Below are 21,737 nucleotides of genomic sequence, written 5' to 3'. Positions count from 1 at the left end.
TCCATCCCTTTTTTGTTCTCCCAGCACATCCGTACGCCCGATCCTCCACGCAACACTCCAGAAAGCATTTCTTCTTTACTTGAGGGGAATGAAACGAGAAGAGTGGGTGGCACCGATACCGGGACGACCGTGCTTGACGGGCTTGCTGTATGGTTGTTAGAACTGATACAAAACAAGGGGGACGCAAGGTGAACATACTATGTGATGGAGAATTCACCAAGGTAGTGGCCAACCATCTCGGGCTTGACCTCAATCTGGTTGAACTCCTTTCCGGAGTAAATACCGACGACGCTGCCGATCATCTCGGGGACAATGATCATGTCACGCAGGTGGGTCTTGACGAGGTCGGGCTTCTCGTTGGGCTTGGCCTCCTGCTTGGCCTTGCGGAGCTTCTTGATCAGGCCCATGGGCTTGCGCTTAAGACCACGGTTGAACCTGCGGCGGGCGCGGGCGTGCACGACATCGCGGAGCTGTTCGGAGGAGAGGTCGAGGAGCCTGTAGTACATTCCATGTCAGACAACGGTTCCTTCATGTTTCTCCAATCTGTCCCTGTATCTCAACTCCAGACTCCGACAAGGACGACCCATGCAAAGATGGTACAGTTGATGACCTCGCTCGTTCGGAGTCGGGTGGTTGGCCGGTGACAAGGTTGGATGGATGGAAGATTGCTGAACATACTGGTCGAGGTCAATTCCGCGGTAGGTGAACTTGCGGAATTGTCTTCTCTTCTTGATCTCTGTTCGGCGAAAAGCGTCTGTCAGCGTTTCTATCCTAATCCTGGTGTGTGGTTGTCCGTGTTGTCCGTAGCCGTATCCATCCGGTCGCTCTTATGCAGAAGTCCATCTCGATTCATCAATTCTTTACAGTATTCCATCACGAAAAACCTCACAACTCCTCGCGCTCTTCTGTAGTGTGATAGGATTGGAAGAAAGGGTGTCCTGCGACAACGTACCGGCAGCCTCCTCGGCGTTCTGCAAGCAAAGATTTCACATTAGCTTCCCTCGAACCAAGTATTGAAGACGATTTGTATCCTGGAATATCACTCACGTATTCGGTGTCAGCCATCTTTGCGAATGTTCCTCTCAAGGTCGCTTTCCGAACGTTACTCGAAAAGCGAAGGGAATATGGTTGTCGTGTCGTGTCTTGTCGCTGAAGGACCTTCGTCGGGGCTAGTCTTGTGCCTACGCTTCAGGTTGCGAGGTGGGCTGGAGGGCTCGTCTAAGCGACCGCACTAGGTCAAACCCTAAGCCACTAGTACTGATTGGGATCCCAGCCAGTCTCCGCTTTTGTCCTGATTTTTCAGGCATCCAGATCACTACATGATAACGTTCAAAACTTGCTTATTGAATTGAGATGTATGATTAAGACGTTGATATTGGAGAATTTTGTTGCGAGGCGGAGCTTTTTGACGATAGGATATTGTAACTCGCGTTCAACAATTTTCTCCCGCAAACACTCACTTGGTACTTATACGCTTCGATATCTTGAGCTTACATGCACAAGTCTACGTCTAACATGAACGTGAATTAGTGGAGGGTCACATAATCTGTATTGGCCTAAAAGCTCTTTCCAGCTCTTATATGCATGCTCGTAACTGCATCCGAAAAGCCTGAAGGCACACAAACTGATCGGCACCAATGGGCGAGTTTACTCCCCATACTGAAAATAACTGCCAGATTTCTGCTCCCCCACCAAATCTCACGATTTTTGCTGCGCTTGTATATATGAACGCGCTTAGTCGAAGAGACCGAAGCCCATGTCCTCGTCGGACTCCTCCTTCTCCTCCTCCTTCTCCTCAGCGGCAGGAGCGGCAGCACCACCGGCAGCGGCACCGCCAGCGGCAGGAGCAGCGGCGGCAGCACCACCGGAGGGAACGGAAGCGAGCTTGGCGGAACCCTCAGCAATGAGCTGTTGTAGTGTGCGATGTCAGCGCCAGTCCAAAATTCTCAGTCTGTAATCTTCAAGCTGTGTGTACTAACCTCCTGGAGGTCCTTGCCCTCGAGCTCAGCAATGAGCTTGTTCAGGCGCTCCTCATCGGCGTCAATGCCAACGGAAGAGAGGACGCTCTTGATATCCTCAGCGGAGGGGGAGGTGTTGCCAGCAAGGGCGAGGAGGAGGTAAGCGGCGAGGTGCTTCATTTTGAATCTGCGACGGAAATCCCCTGTTAGTGCACAGCTTGATATGGGACAATGTTAACGCCGATAGAATATCTACCAGGCCGAGAGCACGTACTGATATTATTGAGATATATCGAACACGAGAATCAATCGATTTAACCGCAAGTTGGGCGGAGACTGAGACGTCGAGTTCGCTGGGAGGTTTAGCGAAGTGGTTAGAGAAAGTAAGAATTAGAGAATTGAACCATCAAAATATCGAGAAAAGTGCGGTGCGGCTGGTGGGTGTGGCTAGTGCAATCAGAACCATCTAAGCTAAGCGAGGGCCTGTGGCGCATATGTCTCCAATTAAACTTCCAAGTTTGACTGAGTCGTCCACGTGACTAGCTGCTTCTAGAAGAACAGGATGGCGTCTGGCAGCAACGTTACGGCTCTTCCTTTGCTGTCTCGTTCAGACGCCATCACTATGTGCTAGGTCTTGCATCGGCAACAGAGGGGTAACAACGCACATTCAATCCTGAACTCTCTCCTTTCTCTCAATCTCGCAGCTCATGAAGTCATGAGGTTAACCCGTCAAACTAACCACCGACGGTGAACCTACCCTTATCAGTGCTCCTATCTCGTTATCCAGTGACTCAGCTGCTGAAGCTCGTTCGTGTACCTCAGCGGTCACTATGAGTGTCAGTCTTCTTCCACGTTGTAGTATCTGACATGTCTAACAATTTTGACAGTTTCTTGACTCCGTTCTCTCGTCTATTGAGACGGGTAGACCAGCTCCCATCGCTCCTCCCCCTCCCGTTCGGACGCCCGCGCCACCCGTGTCGTCCTCAAATGTTAGATCTCAAGCATACAAGCCTTACAATGGACATGGTAGCAATGGTACAGGGCAGGGGAACGTTGCTGCGGGGGTGAAAAGGAAAGCAGAGGATCAGTTGCGTCGACCCCAGAAGCCTGGCTCTGAAGCATCGACCAAGCCAACGGCAAACAAACCTGTTAATGCTTCTATTGCTTCAAAGTCTCGCCCCGTCGCCACTTCGTCTTCCGTCAAGGCTACGAACGGAAATACTGCAACCGCTACTCAGAAACCGCCTCAGATCTCCTCGAAGCCCCCTCCTAAAGGATCGTATGCTGATCTCATGATGAAAGCGAAGGAACTACAGACGAAAGCTCCAACTCAAGTGGGCATGTTCAAACATCAACCGGTAACCAAGGAGAAGCTCAGCAAAGCGGAACGCAAAAGACGAGCAATGGAGGCACAGACAAAAGAGAAAGATTCACGGCTGGCCAAGAAGCCCGGCACTCTCTCTGGCGGAGCAATTGGAATCAAGTCTGGGGATGGGAAGCTTGCCAGGAAACGGGAACACGAGGAATTGACCTACAAGGGCACAGCAAGACCGTCGCAGACCCCAACGCAGCTGGAGTACCGGGGAACAGCCGGCTTGCCAAGTCGACGCAGCTCACAAGAACCGAAAGCACAGTCTCGGGCTAGTAAGCGCGCTAGAATGAATGAGTATCTGGCAACAGATGAAGAAGACGAAGGAGACGATTACGATGACTACTACTCCGCATCATCCGACATGGAAGCTGGCTACGATGATGTAGAGGAGGAAGAAGCTGCTGCATTAGCAGCTGCAAGGAAAGAGGACGAGGAGGAATTGCGCGCTGAGCTTGCAGCCAAGCAGGAAAAGCTTGAACGACGGAAGAAACTCGCAGCATTGGCTGCTAAGAGTCGATCTTGAGCTCAGCCGTTGCCTTCAGTCGGCGATCCATTATTTTTGAAAAGCAAATGTCCTAATCATATGCATACGGAGCATCAGCGAGGAATACCCCGTGGCTACATTATACATACGGACCATATTTGTTTCCTTTGTGCATATTCGCTAGTCCCTCACTCCTGGCCTAGTCTCTTCTTTTGTCATATTCGATTTCTTCATGGCGTTCACTATATTTGTGTTTCTACTTGGCATCAGCGAGCGAGCGTCAGGGTGTCGATAGAGGGTGGGTCACTCGTCTTTTTCTTACTGGCTGGTTCGATTTTACCTGGTTTATGCGGTTTACTTGCAGAGAGCGGGCGTCATTCTTACATATTTTATCCTGCCTTTTTCTGTTCCCTGCTAGATAGATAAGACATGACATTTACTGTGGTCCATGGCCAAATGAAACCGATTCATTAACCGTTTGTACTGGGTGTTTGGAGCTATTGGTTGCCCCACTTGATAGGCGGTGACATCACTGGCCCCATTCCGGCTTGCCTCCATATTAAAGTATCACTTAGATAGAGCTCCTTCTCATCCGAAAGAGGAGTTCATCGTCCTTGGATTCATCTGTAGGACATTCCTTGGGTTTTCGCAACAGACTCAAAGATGGAACCGGTACATGTATCGACCTCCTCGAAGGTCCTGTTCAAAAAAGTGCGCAAGATTGTGCCTCCTCTGCTAGAGAAGTTCCACAAAGGTATGCTCAATTGGGTTAAGAACTCACAGAATCCTTTCTCTTAGAAGAACAATGACTGACGAGAAAAGGTCAACATGGACGCGTGGCTGTCATTGGAGGCTCTCTAGAGTACGTCGAATGGCTCCCTATACTACTGTTTGAGTGCAAATATTCATAATCATACAGCTACACAGGAGCTCCATACTTCTCGTCAATGGCATCAGCTCGATTAGGTATGTCCTCAAAGTAGTATAGCCGACCACTTGGTATCCGTTGACTGACTATGATGCAGGATGTGACATGGTTAGTTGAACGATGCTGCGGCTCCAATATGATGATTTCTAACTCAGTATAGAGCCATGTCATCTGTGAGAAATCTGCAGCTACGGTTTGTAACCACCCAAGTCCTAATGAGTCTTAAATGTCCGGACTGACGTAGCTTGCCAGGTTATCAAGTCCTACTCCCCGAATCTGATGGTCCATCCATTGCTTCCGAGCACCGACTCGGTTAGCAATCCCGGTAGCATTGATGCTCCCGCACTTGCCAGCCCTATTGTTTCCATGCTATCTCGGCTGCATGCGTTAGTGATTGGTCCGGGCCTAGGTCGTGATGGAGTGACTCTCAAAGTGGTCACCGAAGTTATGAGAGAGGCGCGGTCCCGCTCGATACCCTTTGTTCTAGACGCTGACGGTCTGCTTCTTGTGACGGAGGATCCCGACCTGGTCAAAGGCTACAAGGAGTGTATCTTGACACCCAATGTCAACGAATTCGGTCGATTGGCTAAGGCGTTGGGCATTGAAGTTCCCAGTCAGGCGCAGATTGCAGCTCAGACTGATGAAGGCGACAAGACCAACAAAGAATCGCAGGCTTGCGAGCAACTTTCACAGGCCTTAGGCGGTGTGACAATTATCCAAAAAGGGCCACACGATGTGATTTCAAACGGTGTGACGACCCTGATCTCGGACCTGAAAGGAGGCTTGAAGCGCAGTGGAGGACAAGGAGATACACTCACAGGATCTCTTGGTACACTGCTGGCTTGGAGGGCTGCTTACCATAACAAATTATGGGACTCGGGCGAGCAGGAGAACCCGAAAGAAGCGCAGTCTAAACAGGATGTGTTGGCTGAGCTTGAGTCAGAGAACAAGAGAATGTCCCCGGCGACAACCCTACTACTGGTTGCATGGGCAGGCAGTGGCATTACTCGGGAATGTTCTCGACGGGCATTCAACGCCAAAGGTAGGAGCCTGCAGGCTAGCGATCTTACCGACGAAGTTTATGAAAGCTTCTTGGAGTTGATTGGGGAACCGGAGGCTTCCAGGACCCATCTGTAGGCTGTTCGCCGTCTGGGGCTTGCGCATATCCAGCCTGCGAGTCTGACAGTCATGGAACCGATAACTGACCCGAGTTTTCTTCTTCGCGATGGTAAGATCCTTTGGGGGATCAAATGACCGAGCTTTTGCCACGAAGGAAGGCGTATTTCAGTGGTTGAACCTCGAATGAACTGAGCGCGATACATAGATCTACTCTACTTCCTAAGAATAGCCAACGCTGTAGATTTCAATTGAAGAGTTCTACTTCATGCGCTTATTCGATGCATCTCTTAGATCTGACATATGAGGTGTCTTGAGTTTCTTCTCTTGACCTCGCCTATAGTTGGTTTCCATTCGCCAAGTTCCAGTATCATTGACGGCCTGAAAAGCCTACACATCTTTCTCTGCTATTCTAAGGTACCTTCCACCGCATCTCACCAAGTGCCGCTCGAAGTCTAACAGGAGATTTCGTCTATTCAATTGCTCATGTGTCCTATCCAATTTTACACTGACTACAAGACGGTTCTGCTGCTAAATATGGCCTGAACACTTCCAATCACAGATGACAACACACTCTAACCAAGCCATCTTGGATGAGGCTCCCTTGGACTCGATGACTGTTTCTGACGGGTATCCCTGCGTCTCATTTGCCGGGCTGGACTCGGTACGTCAGATGCATTTGCGGGGGAATATCGGCCACTCACCTCCATGTTCCAGATCTCGTATTGCTACTACCAATCCGAAGAAGCCATGACTTGACACACGCCCAGTCAGCTTCAGCCGGGAGGACATCCAAGCTACGACAGCTGTCACCTAAACCTGTCCGCTGTGCCATTGAGAGACATGTCTCAGAGGCCTCTCTTTGTTACCTTTTGCGCCTTCACCATCTTATGACGTGGATGTCGGAGAGAAAATGCCGTCTGGATGACTTGCGCAGGGTCTCACGGCCATCGACGGCTGTACTTGCAGTTGCATGTTTGTGTCCATGTATGTGTCCATGTATGGGAGACTCAATCTCCTACCGAACGATGCAAAGGTATATAAAGAGGGTTAAGATACTCGATCAACCCCATCTCTTCTCAAGCATCAAGGCATCTTTCCCACGAAGCAAGCATCAAAGCACACTTCCAGCCCTACCAAACTTCCCTCAACTTCTTCTGAGCTACCTTTCAACCAATCCACAACCACAACCACCAACATGAAAAACCTCTCCATCCTCACCTCCCTCCTCCTCGCCTCCGCCTCCCTCGTCTTCTCGTCCAGCATCCCCCCAAAGTGCGGAACTTGCAACCCGCTCTCCGGCCAGAACAACTGCGACATTACCACCTCCTGCATCAACACAGGCACTCGCTTCCATTGCGCCTGCCGCGCCGGCTACAAGGCCTCGAAGGACAACCATGACATCAGCAAGCAGTTCCGTCTGAATGTCCCCAACTACCAGTTTTTGGTCTTCACCCCCGAGAGCACCGAGTGCAACACCCTCTGTGACAACCCCTACGGTGCAAGCCCGGACCTGTGCGCTGAGGTTCCTATCCAAGACAAGTGTGCTATCTGATGGAGACTGTCGTGAGGCGAACTCATTGTGCTGAGACTGGATTATTTGCTGGGGATGAGTGTTCTGCGACTTTCATGAGATTTGCTTGTTGGGTACCTAATGTCATACAAGACTCGTATACATCACTCCCTTACTAATGTGAATACTGCTAGTCTAATCCTTGGCCTATAATCCTTGTCATATGGCTTACACTAGTAAATCAGAAGTAGTTATGCATTGTTCTTATCCCGGGAGCCTAAAATAATGTAGCATACGCCATAACACCAGTCTCCGAAATCTACCTTCGAACTGCGTAATCCCATGCTCTTGCTCATATGAGGAACAATAACCAACCCCTACCAAAACGACCGAACAGTGATCGATTAAAACCAAGGAGTTGAAGCAGACTTCAGTGATTATTTTTGCCAGTCTAAACTGCAATCGTTCGCTAGCCTATTAGATGTCCATTGCCTCATCACCGCCGAGATCCAAGAAAATGAGGCGAGTTCCGTTGTTAACGACTTGCCAAACCTGCAAAGAACAAAGATATTAGTAAGAGCCTTCGGGGAGTATTCAAGCTGACAACACGTACATTAAGCTCTTCGTATTCATCAATTGCCATTGTGAGCTGATCTTCCGTGAAGCCCTTGGCAAGAACGCGTTCTCTGATCCTTCTCATGCTAAGTTCACCCTCTTCACCGTCCCCAACAGCGGCAGCACCGCTCTCCCGCATACCGCGGATGAGGTTGTAGATCTTGCTGCTGGGGCTCTGGTCCACGCCGGACTGACCGTCATTGGCCAGTGATGCTTTGCTGACCTCGATAAGGCGCAAAGCCTCATCGACGTCCTCCCTTATGACCTCTTCGCTGAACCGAAGGCGGGCAAGGGCTTGCGAGAGACGAACGACACCAAGCAAAGTACGGGGAGTCACATGAGAGAATTGCTTCTTGCTAGCTTCGTCGCTCTTCTGCTGTTTCCTCATTCTCACGTAAGCTCCGACCATGTAATCGGAAACTGACGAGGGCACGACAGGCCGATATGTGCGCGCCTTAGCGATGTACTGACGGACTTCATTTGGCGTGAACAAAACTCCAGCATCGTCGATCTCGGGGTGTTTGTTGTGCATGTGGACGTACGCAACGTGGTTGGCCAATTCCTCATCGGCTTCCCGCTGTGGAGTGTCTAGGATGAGGAACATGACGTCGAAACGCGAGAGCAATGCGGCGGGAAGGTTGATGTTCTCTACTGGAGAGATCCGCGGGTTGTAGCGTCCATAGAGAGGGTTGGCTGCAGCCAGGATGGAAGTACGAGCGTTCAAGGTTGTTGTGATACCCGCCTTGGAAATGGAAATGGTCTGCTGTTCCATCACTTCGTGGATGGCAGTTCGATCAGCATCGTCCATCTTGTCGAATTCATCGATACAGCAGATGCCATTGTCCGCCAAAACCAGAGCTCCTCCCTCCAGCACCATTTCATCCGTTACAGGATCTCTCATAACAGCAGCCGTAAGACCGACACCACTGCTACCTCGTCCAGTAGTGTACACGCCTCGTGGAGCAACCTTGGTGATATATTTCAGCAACTGCGATTTGGCAACACCAGGATCACCCATCAGGCAGATATTGATGTCACCACGGATGTGCATGCCGTCGCCCATTTCCTTTGTCACACCTCCAATAAGCAGAAGAAGCAAGGCTTTCTTCACATCAAGATGGCCGTATATCTCGGGAGCAATGGAACGAGACAGGTACTCGTACATATTTCCAGTCTTTTGATACTGTTCAATCTTCCGGAGCGTTCGACTGTCCATCGTCAGATCATTGTAAGACTTCTTGTGATGTGTGATGTGCTGAGCTTCCAAGTATGTGTCGGTTAACAGACCGGCACGGATGGCCCTGAACCCTGTGTAAGGTGTGGGAAGGAAGATGCCGGCAACGTCAACAACATCTCCAGGGTTGAGCTGTCGTGTCAGACTTCCGTGGCAGTGAATGGTTAATGTTCGTGGAATGTGACCAACAGGAACCTGATCTGCCATTTCTTGGATCTTGACCTCCTGGAAGGGAACAAATTTCGAAGCACGAGTGGAAAGAAACAATTGTCCCTTTGAGTTGTTCTGCTTGCACTCTTCAGACAAACACTCAGTCATAGGAAGGAATTGTTTTGTGGTAACCGGCTGAAACACTTCGCATCCACACCGATCACAAGTATAGGCGTTGATCTGGACTGATGGTTTGACGTCCGAGACACGAGTTGTGATACCGCGAACCGTGATCAGACTACCCAGGTGTTCTGCTCGCACATTACGGACTGCGAGGGCCTTCGAGTCCCGGTCGCTGCTCGACCCAGATGGAGTAAGAGGCTTGAAATTGAGGGTGTATCGGCGAGTCAACTCAGGAGGAAACATCGAGGGAGCCGCAGCCGCATCCATATCGGCCTCCGCAGCCATCGCCATGGCCTCGTTTCGCTTTTCACGTTGCGACATAATGACATCGAGAACATCGTCCTTGAAGCTATAGGCTGTTAGATGGAAGCTTTCAACGAATAGACCGGTCAACATACGTGATTTCCTTCGTCTCTTTCGGCATAACAGCATCGACCGCATCGGAGAAAACATCGACGTAACGCTTAGTATTCCGTTGTATGGACTCGACGAGCTTCAAATCTGTGTCCTCCGGCAGGGATTTCTCGAACTAGTACACAGGATTAGGTACTGCCTCACAATCTCGACGTCCTGGAGTCTTACTGTAGCCAAGTCATCCAATTCAATCAGAACGTTTGACCGTTCCCGATCTGCTATGTCCTGCAGGATTTGCATGTACTTGAGCTTCGGTTCTCGACGCCCGCGGCGTGCTCTGGTCCCTTGTTGCCCGTTCTCATTTTCCACATCGTCCATGAAGTCATATTCATCGCTGGTAGCATCTCCGTCGATGTGAAGATCTTCAATCGCCTCGGTTGCAGCAGCTTCGGAAGCCGATTCGAATGTTTTGAAATGCTGTAAAAAGTCTTTGAAGGCGTTCAATTGCGCTGCATAGTCAACTGGCGGTGGGTACTGAACGAGAGCCATCGTGAGGCAATGGAGCAAGCCAATTCAATTGAGCTTGACCTGGCAAAGTAGTGCAGTTGGCGACAGCAACAGATTTCCACCGATCAGAGCAAGAAGAAATCAAGGACTCAAGTGAGGGTTGGCTGGTACCTTAGTGTACTTCATTAGTGGATCTTTGGCGCCCGCAGCTTTTTGGCGCAAAACACGTCGCGACGCGAAAGAGACGCGTTTCCATTTCTCATACTGAGCTAGGCTTATATTGTACTAGCGTAAACAGCACATGGGGCGGAGCGGAAAATGTCTCGGTCCGAAATACATCAGGCGGGCCGACTCGGCGAACGGCGCTGGCGGGCATTTGATTTGCGGAGTCAACGAAGTCCGGGGAGATGCTATCTGTCGGTTGTCGATGTTTCTCTTCCTCCAGACATCGCGAAACATCTCTCCTGATCTTATTTAACAGCGGGGCTCTGAGTATCAGCGCTGGAAGATGGCGCCCAGAAAACCCTCGAGCACAGCGGAGGTCACACTCGTGCCTTTGAAGAACTGTCTAGTGAACTTGCCTCCGTCACTTGTCTCACTGCTGGTCAATGCCAACACGGTGCGGCGCCTTCACGTGAAATCCTTGATTTTGACTTTACAAGTATCTAATATTGTTGCTAGGCTGCACAAAATGTCATAGTTGAGCTACAATATCGTCCCGCTTCGGGGAGGGCAAACAGCAACCAGGCGCAGCGATCATGTTACCTGGGATGGACGGGAATGCCGAGCAAGCGAAAGCTTGCACCCGTCGTTGGTCGAGAAGGAATTAGTAGTGGACCTACGAGGGAGCTGGACGTATCTACTGTTGAGGTAGATACCACGTTCGGAAGAGTGGTGGGCCTCTCAGAAGGGCAGAAGGTAAGCCCATCTTGGAGATTCTGGCTACCACGGGTTTCTCACGCGCGTCCAGGTTGGGATATATATTCACCTTGATCCGCCAGTTGCCCACACCATTAATATCGAGCCATTAACTCCGGAAGATTGGGAGAGTATGCGCTATCCACCATGTGAGACTAAATGATCGCGTCCGCTGACAACACATTGCCTTTAGTTATTGAGCTTCATGCGAATTTCCTGGAGCTCAATCTCCTGTCGCAAATCCGCGCTCTCCCCAATCCTACGTTCAGCTCGGCACAGTCAGAGCACATGCATCCCCTTGCGCTGCACCTTTCCCCGACATCCACAGCTAACATCGTCATTACCTCGCTTACTCCCGCACCATCGAATACATCACCATTTGCGAAAATAGCACCTGACGCAGAAGTTATTGTTGCGCCAAAGGTACGCCCTAAATCTGCCTCCAGAGGTCCAAGGGGCGATAGCCGAAGCGTGAACGGCAGCAGCAGGAAAAGTGTCGGTGGGAGAAGCAGTGGAAGCACGGTGCGACCCAAGAGCGGCCGTGACTCGACAAGTAGAGGCGCTCTCTTTTTTCGAGGGGTGGATCGCCGCTTGGTTGAGCCGTACTTCGATGGAGAATTCGAGGATGATGCCAACGAGGGCTTCCGCGTGTGGGTCGACCCCGACATGCTTGCAACAAGTGAGCTTCGTGGGGCCAGCTGGGTCTGCATTACTGTTGTCCAACCTGCTGGATTGAAGGCGCCACCGGATCCCCAACAACAAATGAACCAAGCAGAGCAGAAGGCAAGCGAAGCAGGGGCGCCGGCGACAAAACTGGTGGTGAGGTTAGCGCCCTGGGTAGACTCGCCAGACAGTCAGCATATCGCCATGTCTACTATGCTATGCTCCGCGCTGGGCGCTGAGGGTATGGTTGGGGGCATCATTCGTGTTGAAGCAGCTCCTCCGCAGTTGCAACGGTCTATTGTCAGAACTCTTAAGATATACCCTTTCATGTCTGATTCTACTAAGAAAAAGGACGGGCTCAAATTTGGCGCAGACACTGCAGCCGCAAAAGATGCGCTGCTTGAGCGTATCAAAGTGATATATGGTAGCACGGGGACGGATAAAGGGCTGTTGTCTGGCCCTTTAACCGACGGGATGATTCTACCAAAACTCGAAAATCCAGCGGTGTCCGCGTTTGATGGCGCTATTGTCCGATTTGATCCTCCCTTGAAGAACAGTCCTGATGGCCCCAAACAGATGCTTGGATGGGTTTTGGGGTCCGAAGCGAAGTTACCGCTAGAGGTGCAAGCTGAGATTCCCAGGCCTGAGCAAGGCCAATTGTCCTTACCCACCGAGGAGCCGCTTCCCAGCAGTATTCCCGAGATGGTTGGTATCGACCAGGTTATTTCTCAGTCCCTTGAGAACTTGACTAAATCATCTTCTGTCTTGGTGACGGGCGGTCTCGGGTCAGGAAAGACAGCATTAACGCATTTGCTGGCACATCGTCTGCGAAAAGACCACTTGTTCAACGTGAAATATTTTTCTTGCCGTAAACTTGTCACTGATGAAACTCGAATCTCGAATATCAAGGAGACCCTCAATCGCTTGTTCATGTCTGCTTCTTGGTGCGCTCGTCTTGGCGGGCAGTCCGTTGTGATTCTGGACGATCTCGACAAGCTATGCCCTGTGGAAACTGAGCTGCAGGTAGGAGGAGACAATGGCCGCAGCCGTCAAAACAGCGAAGTCATCTGTTCGATGGTGCGAGAACACTGCTCAATGAACTCTTCCGTGGTGCTGTTAGCGACCGCTCAATCGAAAGAGTCGTTGAACAACGTCATCATCGGGGGCCATGTAGTCCGAGAGATCATCCACCTGAGAGCACCTGACAAGGAAGGACGGCGCAAAGTGCTTGAGAAGCTGACGAGCCATGATCGAGCCTCCAGCAGCCTCACCAATGGACATGCGCGAACGGCGAGCGCGTCCACTCAAGACTCCTGGTTAGATCCTTCGAATCCTGGCAGCCGTCCGAGCTCCGCTGGAGCAGATGGCTTTGTTCTCGCACGAGACATCGATTTTCTCGATCTGGCTGGGAAAACAGATGGATACATGCCCGGCGATCTGGTCTTGCTTGTCGCTCGGGCGCGGAATGAGGCTCTGATACGGTCCGTGCAAGATCCTCAGGCCGCTTCCAAAGCAGTCACTCTCGGTGCTGAGGACTTTGAGAACGCCATTAAAGGGTTCACGCCGGCGTCTCTGCGCAATGTCACGCTCACATCCTCTACCACAACATTCTCAGCTATTGGTGGTCTGCACGAGACCCGGAAGATGCTGCTGGAGACCTTGCAGTACCCGACCAAGTATGCGCCTATCTTCGCGCAATGTCCTCTGCGTTTGCGTTCTGGCTTGCTCCTGTACGGCTTTCCGGGATGCGGGAAGACGCTTCTGGCTAGTGCGATAGCAGGCGAATGTGGCCTGAACTTCATTAGCGTCAAGGGTCCCGAAATCCTGAACAAGTATATCGGTGCGAGTGAGAAGAGTGTGCGTGACCTGTTTGAACGAGCCCAGGCCGCCCGACCGTGCATTCTCTTCTTTGATGAATTCGACAGCATTGCTCCCAAGCGTGGCCACGACTCCACCGGCGTTACGGATCGTGTTGTCAACCAGCTTCTCACACAGATGGACGGTGCGGAAGGTCTTTCAGGCGTGTATGTTCTCGCTGCCACCTCTCGGCCTGACCTGATTGACCCTGCGTTGCTCCGGCCCGGACGATTAGACAAGTCTCTGCTCTGCGACATGCCAAGTCATTCGGATCGGGTCGATATCATTCGAGCTGTAAGTACAAAGCTTGTGATGGACGCCGAGGTTGTTGCTCGTATGGACGAAATAGCTGCAAGAACCGAGGGCTTCTCCGGAGCTGATCTACAAGCTGTCGTGTATAATGCCCACCTAGAAGCTGTCCACGATGCACTTGGCGACCATTCAGGAACAACCGACAAATCAACAACAAAGAGCAGTTCCAAGCCTACATCGAGCACAAGCAGCAAGTCATTCATCCAGTTCCTGTACTCGACGTCGGAGCAAAGAGCTGGCGGGGTCTCTCTACCGCCACCAGCCGTCGTCGCTGCCAAAATCGAAGCCATCAAGAACGCTCGACGTCGCCAACGACAGATCGAGCAGGGGACAGCTAGTGCTGCACCGACTGCAAATGGGGCTACTTCTGAAGAAGCGCCGCGTGAAGAGATCGTGGTCCGATGGGAACACATGGAACGATCCCTTTCCACCACACGCTGCTCACTCAGCGAGAATGAACGCAGGCGATTGCAAGCAATATATCGTGAGTTCGTGGAGGGACGTAATGGCGAAATGCCGAATGGTGAAGCAGGTCGGGAGATCGGTGGGCGGACGAGCCTGATGTAGATGGGTGCATATCTTTTCTTTTTCTTTTTTACAATTTCAAGACCATGTATTAGAACTACATTGCTATGTTTCAGCAGTATACATGCATAGCTAGAAAGCGATGTGTTACGATGAGACATGGAATTCTTTGACATACTCCGTAAAGTTTCCCAGAGAACGAAGGTCAAGCTTAAAGACATGAGGAAAAAACAAGGCGAAAGGGAAAAAGAAGCACTCAGCCCCATCTCGAACCCAGGACCTTTCCCACACACGTAGAAGGTACAGAAACTCAACACCTCCAAATGAGGTCTGTAAGAATTACGAAAAAAACTGGTAGCTTCTCTTTGATTGAGCGTGTCATCCTTAGTGCAGGGGCCATGCTAATCTTCTCTGTATCGTTTCAAATTGACCAAATGCCCGAAGGCACTTGAGAAGAGAATAAAGTGGTTTATATGCCTCCTTGGAGGGGAATCTGAGGGCTGCGATTGGCCCGCCAAGCGATGGCGGAGAACATCAAAATGCCCTGTCACACACTGTCAGTTGGGAATGCTTCACGGTTTTCAAGCAGGACGAGACAGCGATAGTAGGATTCAAGGAGAAGTATGACGATCGACTGCACTGTCCATTTCAGGAAAGAGAGACTTGAGATTCTCTGTTTGGTAAAAGGTCGGACTAGATGCAGAGGTCTATGGGTATTTCAAACAGTACAGTCTTGTTCTGTCAGTTGCTGAGCATGTAGATACTCCTTTTTTGTGAGGAATCTTGATAGTGATGGATAGCCAGGATTCAGGAAGTCAGAGGATTGACAGTTGGCACCCGACAGGTCATAATTCCAGTCCAATGATTGTTGCTTCCTTAGTCATCCCAAGTTCCCCACAAAACGCAACAGAATCCCCCAGGATCCCAATGCGGTAAAGCCGCAAAAGCCAAAAAGCCTATGTACCGATGCAGATACCGAGAGACCCGGTAGAATTGATGTTCTATCTACTATTAATTTGATGTATTATAGAATCCAGCATTAAGACGATCAATCTTATCTAAAGCTCTTTTGGAAGACTCAAACACAGTATATCGCGGGTTTACTCAGGTCTATCAGTAACTGGTATTGATCGCCGCTGATGGCCGAAGTGGAGTGTCCGCATCTCGGGTATTGGCGTCTCAACGGCGAGGATACCGAGGCAGTGTCCGGATGTTGATTAGTAGTTCCAAGGTTATTTGTCCCTCGCTATTCACAGAGACAGTCGTCTGGTGTACCTTGTCTTTTCTGTATCTCCCGTTAAAGACTGCGACTCTTCCAGTTGGACTCCACGATTACACTCACACTCGTCCTTTTGACATTTCGAGTCATCCGGTTCTCCTCATCTCTGTCTGCACTACCCCGCATCTTCTAGTCATAATGGCCGTCTCCTCACCGTATCCTTCGATAGAAATCCCCAATATCGACCTTTGGACTTTTCTCTTTGAGAGGAAGGACAGGCCTTTTCCGGATGACAAGGGTTCGTGTATCCCTTGTTCTTTCCATGCCCGCACCTGAAAACTAACTGTAAACAGTTATCTACATAGACGCCGACACAAAGCGACAATATACCTTTAAAGATGTAAGAGAGACGGCGCTCGCATTCGGCAAAGGCCTGAAGGCCGTCCTGGACTGGAAGAAGGGGGATGTGCTTGCCCTCTTCACACCCAACTGCATTGATACACCGGCTGTGATGTGGGGAACTCATTGGGCCGGGGGTGTGGTATCTCCAGCAAACCCTGCATACACCGTGGAGGAGCTGGCCTTTCAGTTGAAGAACTCTGGCGCGAAGGCTCTCATCACTCAGATAACGTTGCTACCAGTCGCCACGGCAGCTGCAAAGCAGGCAGGGATCACGGAAGACCGAATCATCCTCATCGGCGATGACCGCGACCCACAAGCCAGGTTTAAGCATTTCAGTTCGATCAGGAACATTTCGGGGGCGACCAGATACCGCAAGACCAAAATCAATCCTGCGACGGATCTAGCATTCCTGGTCTATTCGTCGGGGACTACTGGTGTCCCTAAGGGAGTCATGCTGAGTCATCGAAACATTGTCGCCAATTCCCTTCAACTTGCGGCAGGAGAGGATAAGCAACTGAGTTGGAACGGTGGCGCAGATGGAAAGGGAGATCGAATTTTGGCTTTCCTTCCATTTTATCACATCTACGGTCAGTCCTGCGGCTGCATGACATCTTATCATACTGACAAAGAATACAGGGTTGACATGCCTGGTCCACCAGACCATCTACCAAGGCTATGAGCTATACGTCATGCCAAAGTTCGACATCGAGAAGTGGTGCGCCCATGTGCAGAATTACCGTATCACGTTCAGCTACGTGGTTCCCCCGGTCGTACTGTTGCTCGGCAAGCATCCTACTGTCGACAAGTATGATCTGTCCAGTCTCCGTATGATGAACTCTGGTGCCGCACCACTCACGCAGGAACTTGTCGAGACTGTTTATGCACGTATCAAGACTGGTATCAAGCAGGGATACGGTCTCAGCGAGACCAGTCCAACTACCCACACACAGCCGTGGGGAGAGTGGCGCACAAGCATTGGTTCCGTGGGCAAGTTGCTCCCCAACATGGAAGCAAAGTATATGACCATGCCTGAAGACGGGTCTGAACCTCGCGAGGTGCCTGTGGGTGAGGTGGGAGAGCTGTACTTGCGCGGACCCAACGTTTTCCTGGGCTACCACAACAACCCGGAGGCGACGGCAAAGTGCCTTTCCAAGGACGGATGGTTCCAGACGGGAGACGTGGGCTACCAAGACAAGGATAACAACTTCTATATCACGGATCGCGTCAAGGAACTCATCAAGTACAAGGGCTTTCAGGTCGCTCCGGCGGAGCTGGAAGGAATTCTGGTGGACAACGAGGCGGTCGATGATGTCGCTGTCCTTGGTGTGGAGAGCGAAGCACACGGAACAGAGGTGCCACTTGCCTACATTGTGCGAAGCGCAAAGAGCAAGAACTCGAACATCACTGCCGAAGAGGAGGCCACGAGGATCGTCCAGTGGCTGGATGCCAAGGTTGCATACCACAAGCGGTTGCGTGGAGGTGTGAGATTTGTGGACGAGATCCCCAAGAGTCCAAGTGGGAAGATTCTGCGACGACTACTCAAGAAGCAGGCCAAGGAGGATGCCAGCAAGGCTCTAGGGGCCTCTGCTCCCAAGGCTAAGCTGTAATAGATATTGTATATAACGAACATTGAGAAACATGGGAACACCTATCATGTCAATCGTAGTTCCTGCTTTATAGCAGCAACCCTGTAAGCTGCGCAATCACGGGAAGAAGCGCTTCACCATGCCATCAACATCCTCCCCATCAACCGCGTCCACTTTCTCCCGCGCTACTCGTTCAACAGCCTCCTCTATCGGCTCCTGTCCATTCAACAAATCGTACCAACCCTCCGTATCCGCCCTAGCCAGCAGTTGATCCGCCACCCTCGCGACATCCTCCCTCGTCACATTTCCCACGCTCCTCGTCTTCCCCAGCGCCACCCGTCCCGTCGCAGGCTCATCAGTCAACGTCCCCGGCCGCAGACAGATAGCCTGCAACTTCGGCCCGCCGGACTGCTTGCGCCGCGCCGCCAACGCAGTCATGTACTCGTCCGCCTCGAGCTTGGCCTTTGCATACACTGGAAGAACATTATTAAACACATTTTGAATACTTGCCCACTCCTCATCTGACATCCAGCTGGGATGGACCCGTCGACTACCCAGCCACGAGACGAGCAGGAACTTGGTGACGCGGGGCGAGTCGAACGACGCAGCAAGGAAGTGCTTTGCGGCTCGTTCGTCGATGGCAAAGGTTCGCTCGGGCCCGCCTTTGCCTCCGGCTCCTGTTATTTATTTGGTCCGTCAATCAACTGCCGCGGTATGGACATGGCAATAGGATGGGTAAGATACCGGCCGACCAAACTACATAATCCGGGGACACGGCGTCGATGATCTTCTTCGCGTCGGCGTCGCTTTTTACGTCCTCCAGGCTGGATAGGAGAACGGAGAGTTTGCCTCTTGCGCCTTTGCCCAGGGCGAGGATTGCGTTCTCGTGCTCGGGGTTGCGGATGACGCTGGTGACGTTCCAGGCGCGGGCGAGGAGGAGCGGGGTTAGTTTCTGGGCTACCTTGCCGTGGCCGCCGAGGAGAAGGACTTGCATTGTGTAAGGGGTATTGGTGGGGTTATTGATATTTACTTCTGAACGGGTTTGTAAACTAGGGGATGATTATTTGGAGCTGATGGTATAGAGAAGCCGGTGCGATGTGGGTTGATGAATATGGTGGTTGTTCCATTGCGTCATGGACTTGGCACTGGTCGATTGTTATGAGCTGGGGCTTTATTGCTTGCAGGTTGATATACCCCTGGACTTCATCGCATCAAGATGGATAGCTCAATTAGCATCAGAACTTGTCGAAGAAACAACACTTCGCCGCTCGTTGGTGTACAGATCCTCCAAGTGGACTTTCCCGTGGACCCTTCGATACGGAGCTATATATCCGTGGTAGCAGCTGCCTTAAGGCAATCCGTCACCATTGACAGCTCAGCGGAGTAAGAGTATCAGCAATCTCCATCTAGATTGACAATTCAAGGGATCTGTTTATTCAAAGAAAATGGATATAACTAGTCAGTATAGCTACTCATCCATGAGAATGGCAAATGCATGAAAGTCTCAGAAACCCTTTATTGAAGATTCGACCTCCTTCGAATATCCACACTGAACATCCCCAGTTTTCGCTTCGGGCTGACAAGACGACAGATCCTAATCAAACCGCATTGAATGTCTTACTTTAAGTGTACTGGTGACGTAGGGAACAGAAGGAGTCAATGACAAAAGTATACATCCAGTGATCATGATTGCTTGGCGGGCTACCTCAGAAGTAGGACTCTTACGATGAAACTACGCCTCTAAAATGGGTTGAAACTTGACGTCTGGATATTGAATCGCTCGTGTCATGTATAAAGCTTGGTTGGTGACTAGAAGACAGCTTTGCTTGATTCACATTATTTAACAGTGACTTCCTGCATCTTAACTGTGAGACATGGGGTAGAGTCTCCGTAGATGGTGAGATGGTGAGTTCCAGCCTAGACACCTGAATAATATCGTGGTGGAGTCTGGATAATGACCCTGAGGAAGGCGACCAATGATGCTCTGAGGTGGGGACTGTTTAATGAAGGACCCAAAGACCCGAATGGTCCAGGCCTGGGAGATTATGAGGATGTCTGATCTGAATCTGTGTTTGACTACTCCGTACGGGAAAACCTCAGCATTCCTGGCTGGGGCTGTATTTAGCACAGAGAATGACCCTACATTCCACAGGGCTTTCTTAATCAAGTCTATCTACTTGACTCATCAGGATGAAGACTACTTTTACCACATACTACAGTAAAAGAGTACGCAAGTGAAAGACCAGACTGGAGATGAAGCAAAGGTAATGTCATTTGGACCTATTGGGTCTGTCAAAGTGAAATACCACTTATCCTTTCTAGTACTAGTCAGGGGCACCCACCCGTTTGGCAAACTCAATTACAATCCTGTCTTGTACTAGGTACGTATCAACACGACTACAAACCACACTAAGCTTGCCTGTAACAATATTAATGTCCCACAGCCGCAGGGGCCCCGAGAACTCAATAATTGCCATTGGGCACCAAAGGAGGTCTTCCAACTCCTTTGACTCAAGCTTAGAAGGTTTCCTACGAATCCATCCATCCAGGACTTCGCGAGGCTTGATACTAAGAGCCGGTAATTTACCTCGCCAACGGCTGTCAGTTTGCCATTACACCAATAATGAAGATTTTCCAGTTGGAGTCAATCCGTGGCATTATCTAGCGCCTAGGTATCTATATGGTAACAGGGATACTCGATCTTTCCTTGCTGTTCCTGTTCAGCATTCCGATCAACGGGTTCATTTCGTCCCATCATCCGGCGAGTGGTTCATTGATCGTCGTACAATGGTTCACTGGGTAGAGATGCTCGAGCTGAAAAACCACGATCGTCAAAGCTCGGATGGTGAGATGGACCTCGTTTAAACATGCTCATCTCGCCTAAAATCTGGATACTCCCATTATTTGAGCGTGCTATGGCCGGGATGACCTGTGGGCCTATGCAAGACCACACACGACATGAAGTGTGATACGTCCAAACCAGCGACTCGGAGAATATCGTCTGATGTTAAAACTCTGCGTCAAGTCTTTGGCTCAACGAAGAACATATGCTTTCACATTTGGAGTTTGTCACATTTGAGGCACTTTGTTCACTGTATTATCCGGTTTTGCGTAAAATTTGTTACTAGTCTTCTCCGGGACTAATATCTCTTATATCTCAAGGTCAATATTAGTACTCAAGTGATGACGTCTGCTTGATGTTATCAATTGAGATGGACACGCCGAAGGCGCAAAACCGGGAATTTAGAAAGTGTCCAAGCAGGTCAGTGTTACGAATCCTTCGAACTTCCAGTATCCGGAGCAGAGCCACAACCTGAGCTCTGATTTTGAGATCATTATGGAGTGTCTCCTCCCTGGTGCAAGTGTATCTGAATCTCGTCAAGAAGTCAAATAGGTGGATGTTCACATGAGCGCTGCTACCATGCGTATATCCTTTAAAAATCATGGTTTTGACTTGGAGACATCAAGTAGATAGGCTGGCGCTGCTCAATTGATGAATCCAACTGAGGCTGAGTACACAGGACTGATGGGACACTGAGGTGCATCCTCATGCAGCCTTCCATTTCCAATTGTTCTTCACTGAGGTTCCAGCTCAGCCTTCGTCCTCAGCCCCAGATCGGCCCACATCGGCCACATCCCGTGGAAAGAACCAGATTTGGTGATCTCGTTGAACAAATCTACGTTCCATGAGCTGCTGCAAACCTGATTATTGAATCATTAAGCATCATGGCTCCGGTACCAAGGTAAGCAGGTACCGGCAGAAAGATCTCTCCAAGACGGCCTTGGAAGACAAGATTAATATTACAGATTCACATTTCCTCTTATTAATTGTGTATCAAAA

At 50.6% G+C, this 21,737-nt stretch overlaps 9 protein-coding genes across 9 annotated transcripts; 5 read left to right on the top strand and 4 right to left on the bottom strand.

Annotated features, from left to right (window-relative positions):
- Positions 1-75: 75 nt before the first annotated feature.
- Positions 76-1,065, bottom strand: ALT_4041 (40S ribosomal protein uS19; the record flags this gene model as incomplete). Its single annotated transcript, XM_033556701.1, has 5 exons — positions 76-145; positions 199-495; positions 679-736; positions 953-971; positions 1,048-1,065. The coding sequence occupies 5 exons, from the start codon at positions 1,063-1,065 to the stop codon at positions 76-78; spliced, it is 462 nt and encodes a 153-aa protein (XP_033412592.1).
- Positions 1,066-1,734: 669 nt separating this feature from the next.
- Positions 1,735-2,138, bottom strand: aspf8 (ribosomal protein P2; the record flags this gene model as incomplete). Its single annotated transcript, XM_033556702.1, has 2 exons — positions 1,735-1,908; positions 1,980-2,138. 2 exons carry the CDS (start codon positions 2,136-2,138, stop codon positions 1,735-1,737), a joined length of 333 nt encoding a protein of 110 aa, XP_033412593.1.
- A 650-nt stretch (positions 2,139-2,788) lies between these two features.
- On the top strand, positions 2,789-3,853 carry ALT_4039 (uncharacterized protein; the record flags this gene model as incomplete). The annotated part of the gene is made up of 2 exons (XM_033556703.2): positions 2,789-2,794; positions 2,846-3,853. The coding sequence occupies 2 exons, from the start codon at positions 2,789-2,791 to the stop codon at positions 3,851-3,853; spliced, it is 1,014 nt and encodes a 337-aa protein (XP_033412594.2).
- A 624-nt stretch (positions 3,854-4,477) lies between these two features.
- On the top strand, positions 4,478-5,879 carry ALT_4038 (ATP-dependent (S)-NAD(P)H-hydrate dehydratase; the record flags this gene model as incomplete). The annotated part of the gene is made up of 6 exons (XM_033556704.2): positions 4,478-4,568; positions 4,637-4,676; positions 4,734-4,780; positions 4,840-4,850; positions 4,903-4,935; positions 4,995-5,879. 6 exons carry the CDS (start codon positions 4,478-4,480, stop codon positions 5,877-5,879), a joined length of 1,107 nt encoding a protein of 368 aa, XP_033412595.1.
- Positions 5,880-7,056: 1,177 nt separating this feature from the next.
- On the top strand, positions 7,057-7,413 carry ALT_4037 (putative adhesin; the record flags this gene model as incomplete). The annotated part of the gene is made up of 1 exon (XM_033556705.2): positions 7,057-7,413. One exon carries the CDS (start codon positions 7,057-7,059, stop codon positions 7,411-7,413), a length of 357 nt encoding a protein of 118 aa, XP_033412596.2.
- Positions 7,414-7,848: 435 nt separating this feature from the next.
- ALT_4036 (DNA replication licensing factor MCM7) lies at positions 7,849-10,456 on the bottom strand (the record flags this gene model as incomplete). The annotated part of the gene is made up of 4 exons (XM_033556706.2): positions 7,849-7,923; positions 7,985-9,902; positions 9,952-10,082; positions 10,136-10,456. The coding sequence occupies 4 exons, from the start codon at positions 10,454-10,456 to the stop codon at positions 7,849-7,851; spliced, it is 2,445 nt and encodes an 814-aa protein (XP_033412597.1).
- A 466-nt stretch (positions 10,457-10,922) lies between these two features.
- On the top strand, positions 10,923-14,731 carry pex1 (AAA family ATPase peroxin 1; the record flags this gene model as incomplete). The annotated part of the gene is made up of 4 exons (XM_033556707.2): positions 10,923-11,033; positions 11,096-11,332; positions 11,385-11,463; positions 11,526-14,731. The coding sequence occupies 4 exons, from the start codon at positions 10,923-10,925 to the stop codon at positions 14,729-14,731; spliced, it is 3,633 nt and encodes a 1,210-aa protein (XP_033412598.2).
- A 1,375-nt stretch (positions 14,732-16,106) lies between these two features.
- Positions 16,107-17,917, top strand: ALT_4034 (acyl--CoA ligase; the record flags this gene model as incomplete). The annotated part of the gene is made up of 3 exons (XM_033556708.2): positions 16,107-16,206; positions 16,262-16,897; positions 16,947-17,917. 3 exons carry the CDS (start codon positions 16,107-16,109, stop codon positions 17,915-17,917), a joined length of 1,707 nt encoding a protein of 568 aa, XP_033412599.2.
- A 96-nt stretch (positions 17,918-18,013) lies between these two features.
- On the bottom strand, positions 18,014-18,890 carry ALT_4033 (uncharacterized protein; the record flags this gene model as incomplete). Its single annotated transcript, XM_033556709.2, has 2 exons — positions 18,014-18,573; positions 18,641-18,890. 2 exons carry the CDS (start codon positions 18,888-18,890, stop codon positions 18,014-18,016), a joined length of 810 nt encoding a protein of 269 aa, XP_033412600.2.
- Between the last annotated feature and the right edge of the window lie 2,847 nt (positions 18,891-21,737).

This window comes from Aspergillus lentulus, assembly GCF_001445615.1.
Source record: "Aspergillus lentulus DNA, contig: Alt08, strain: IFM 54703, whole genome shotgun sequence".
NCBI classification, from domain to species: Eukaryota; Fungi; Ascomycota; class Eurotiomycetes; order Eurotiales; family Aspergillaceae; genus Aspergillus; species Aspergillus lentulus.
Note: the sequence above shows the minus strand (reverse complement) of the source record. Positions and strands in the feature narration are given on the sequence as shown.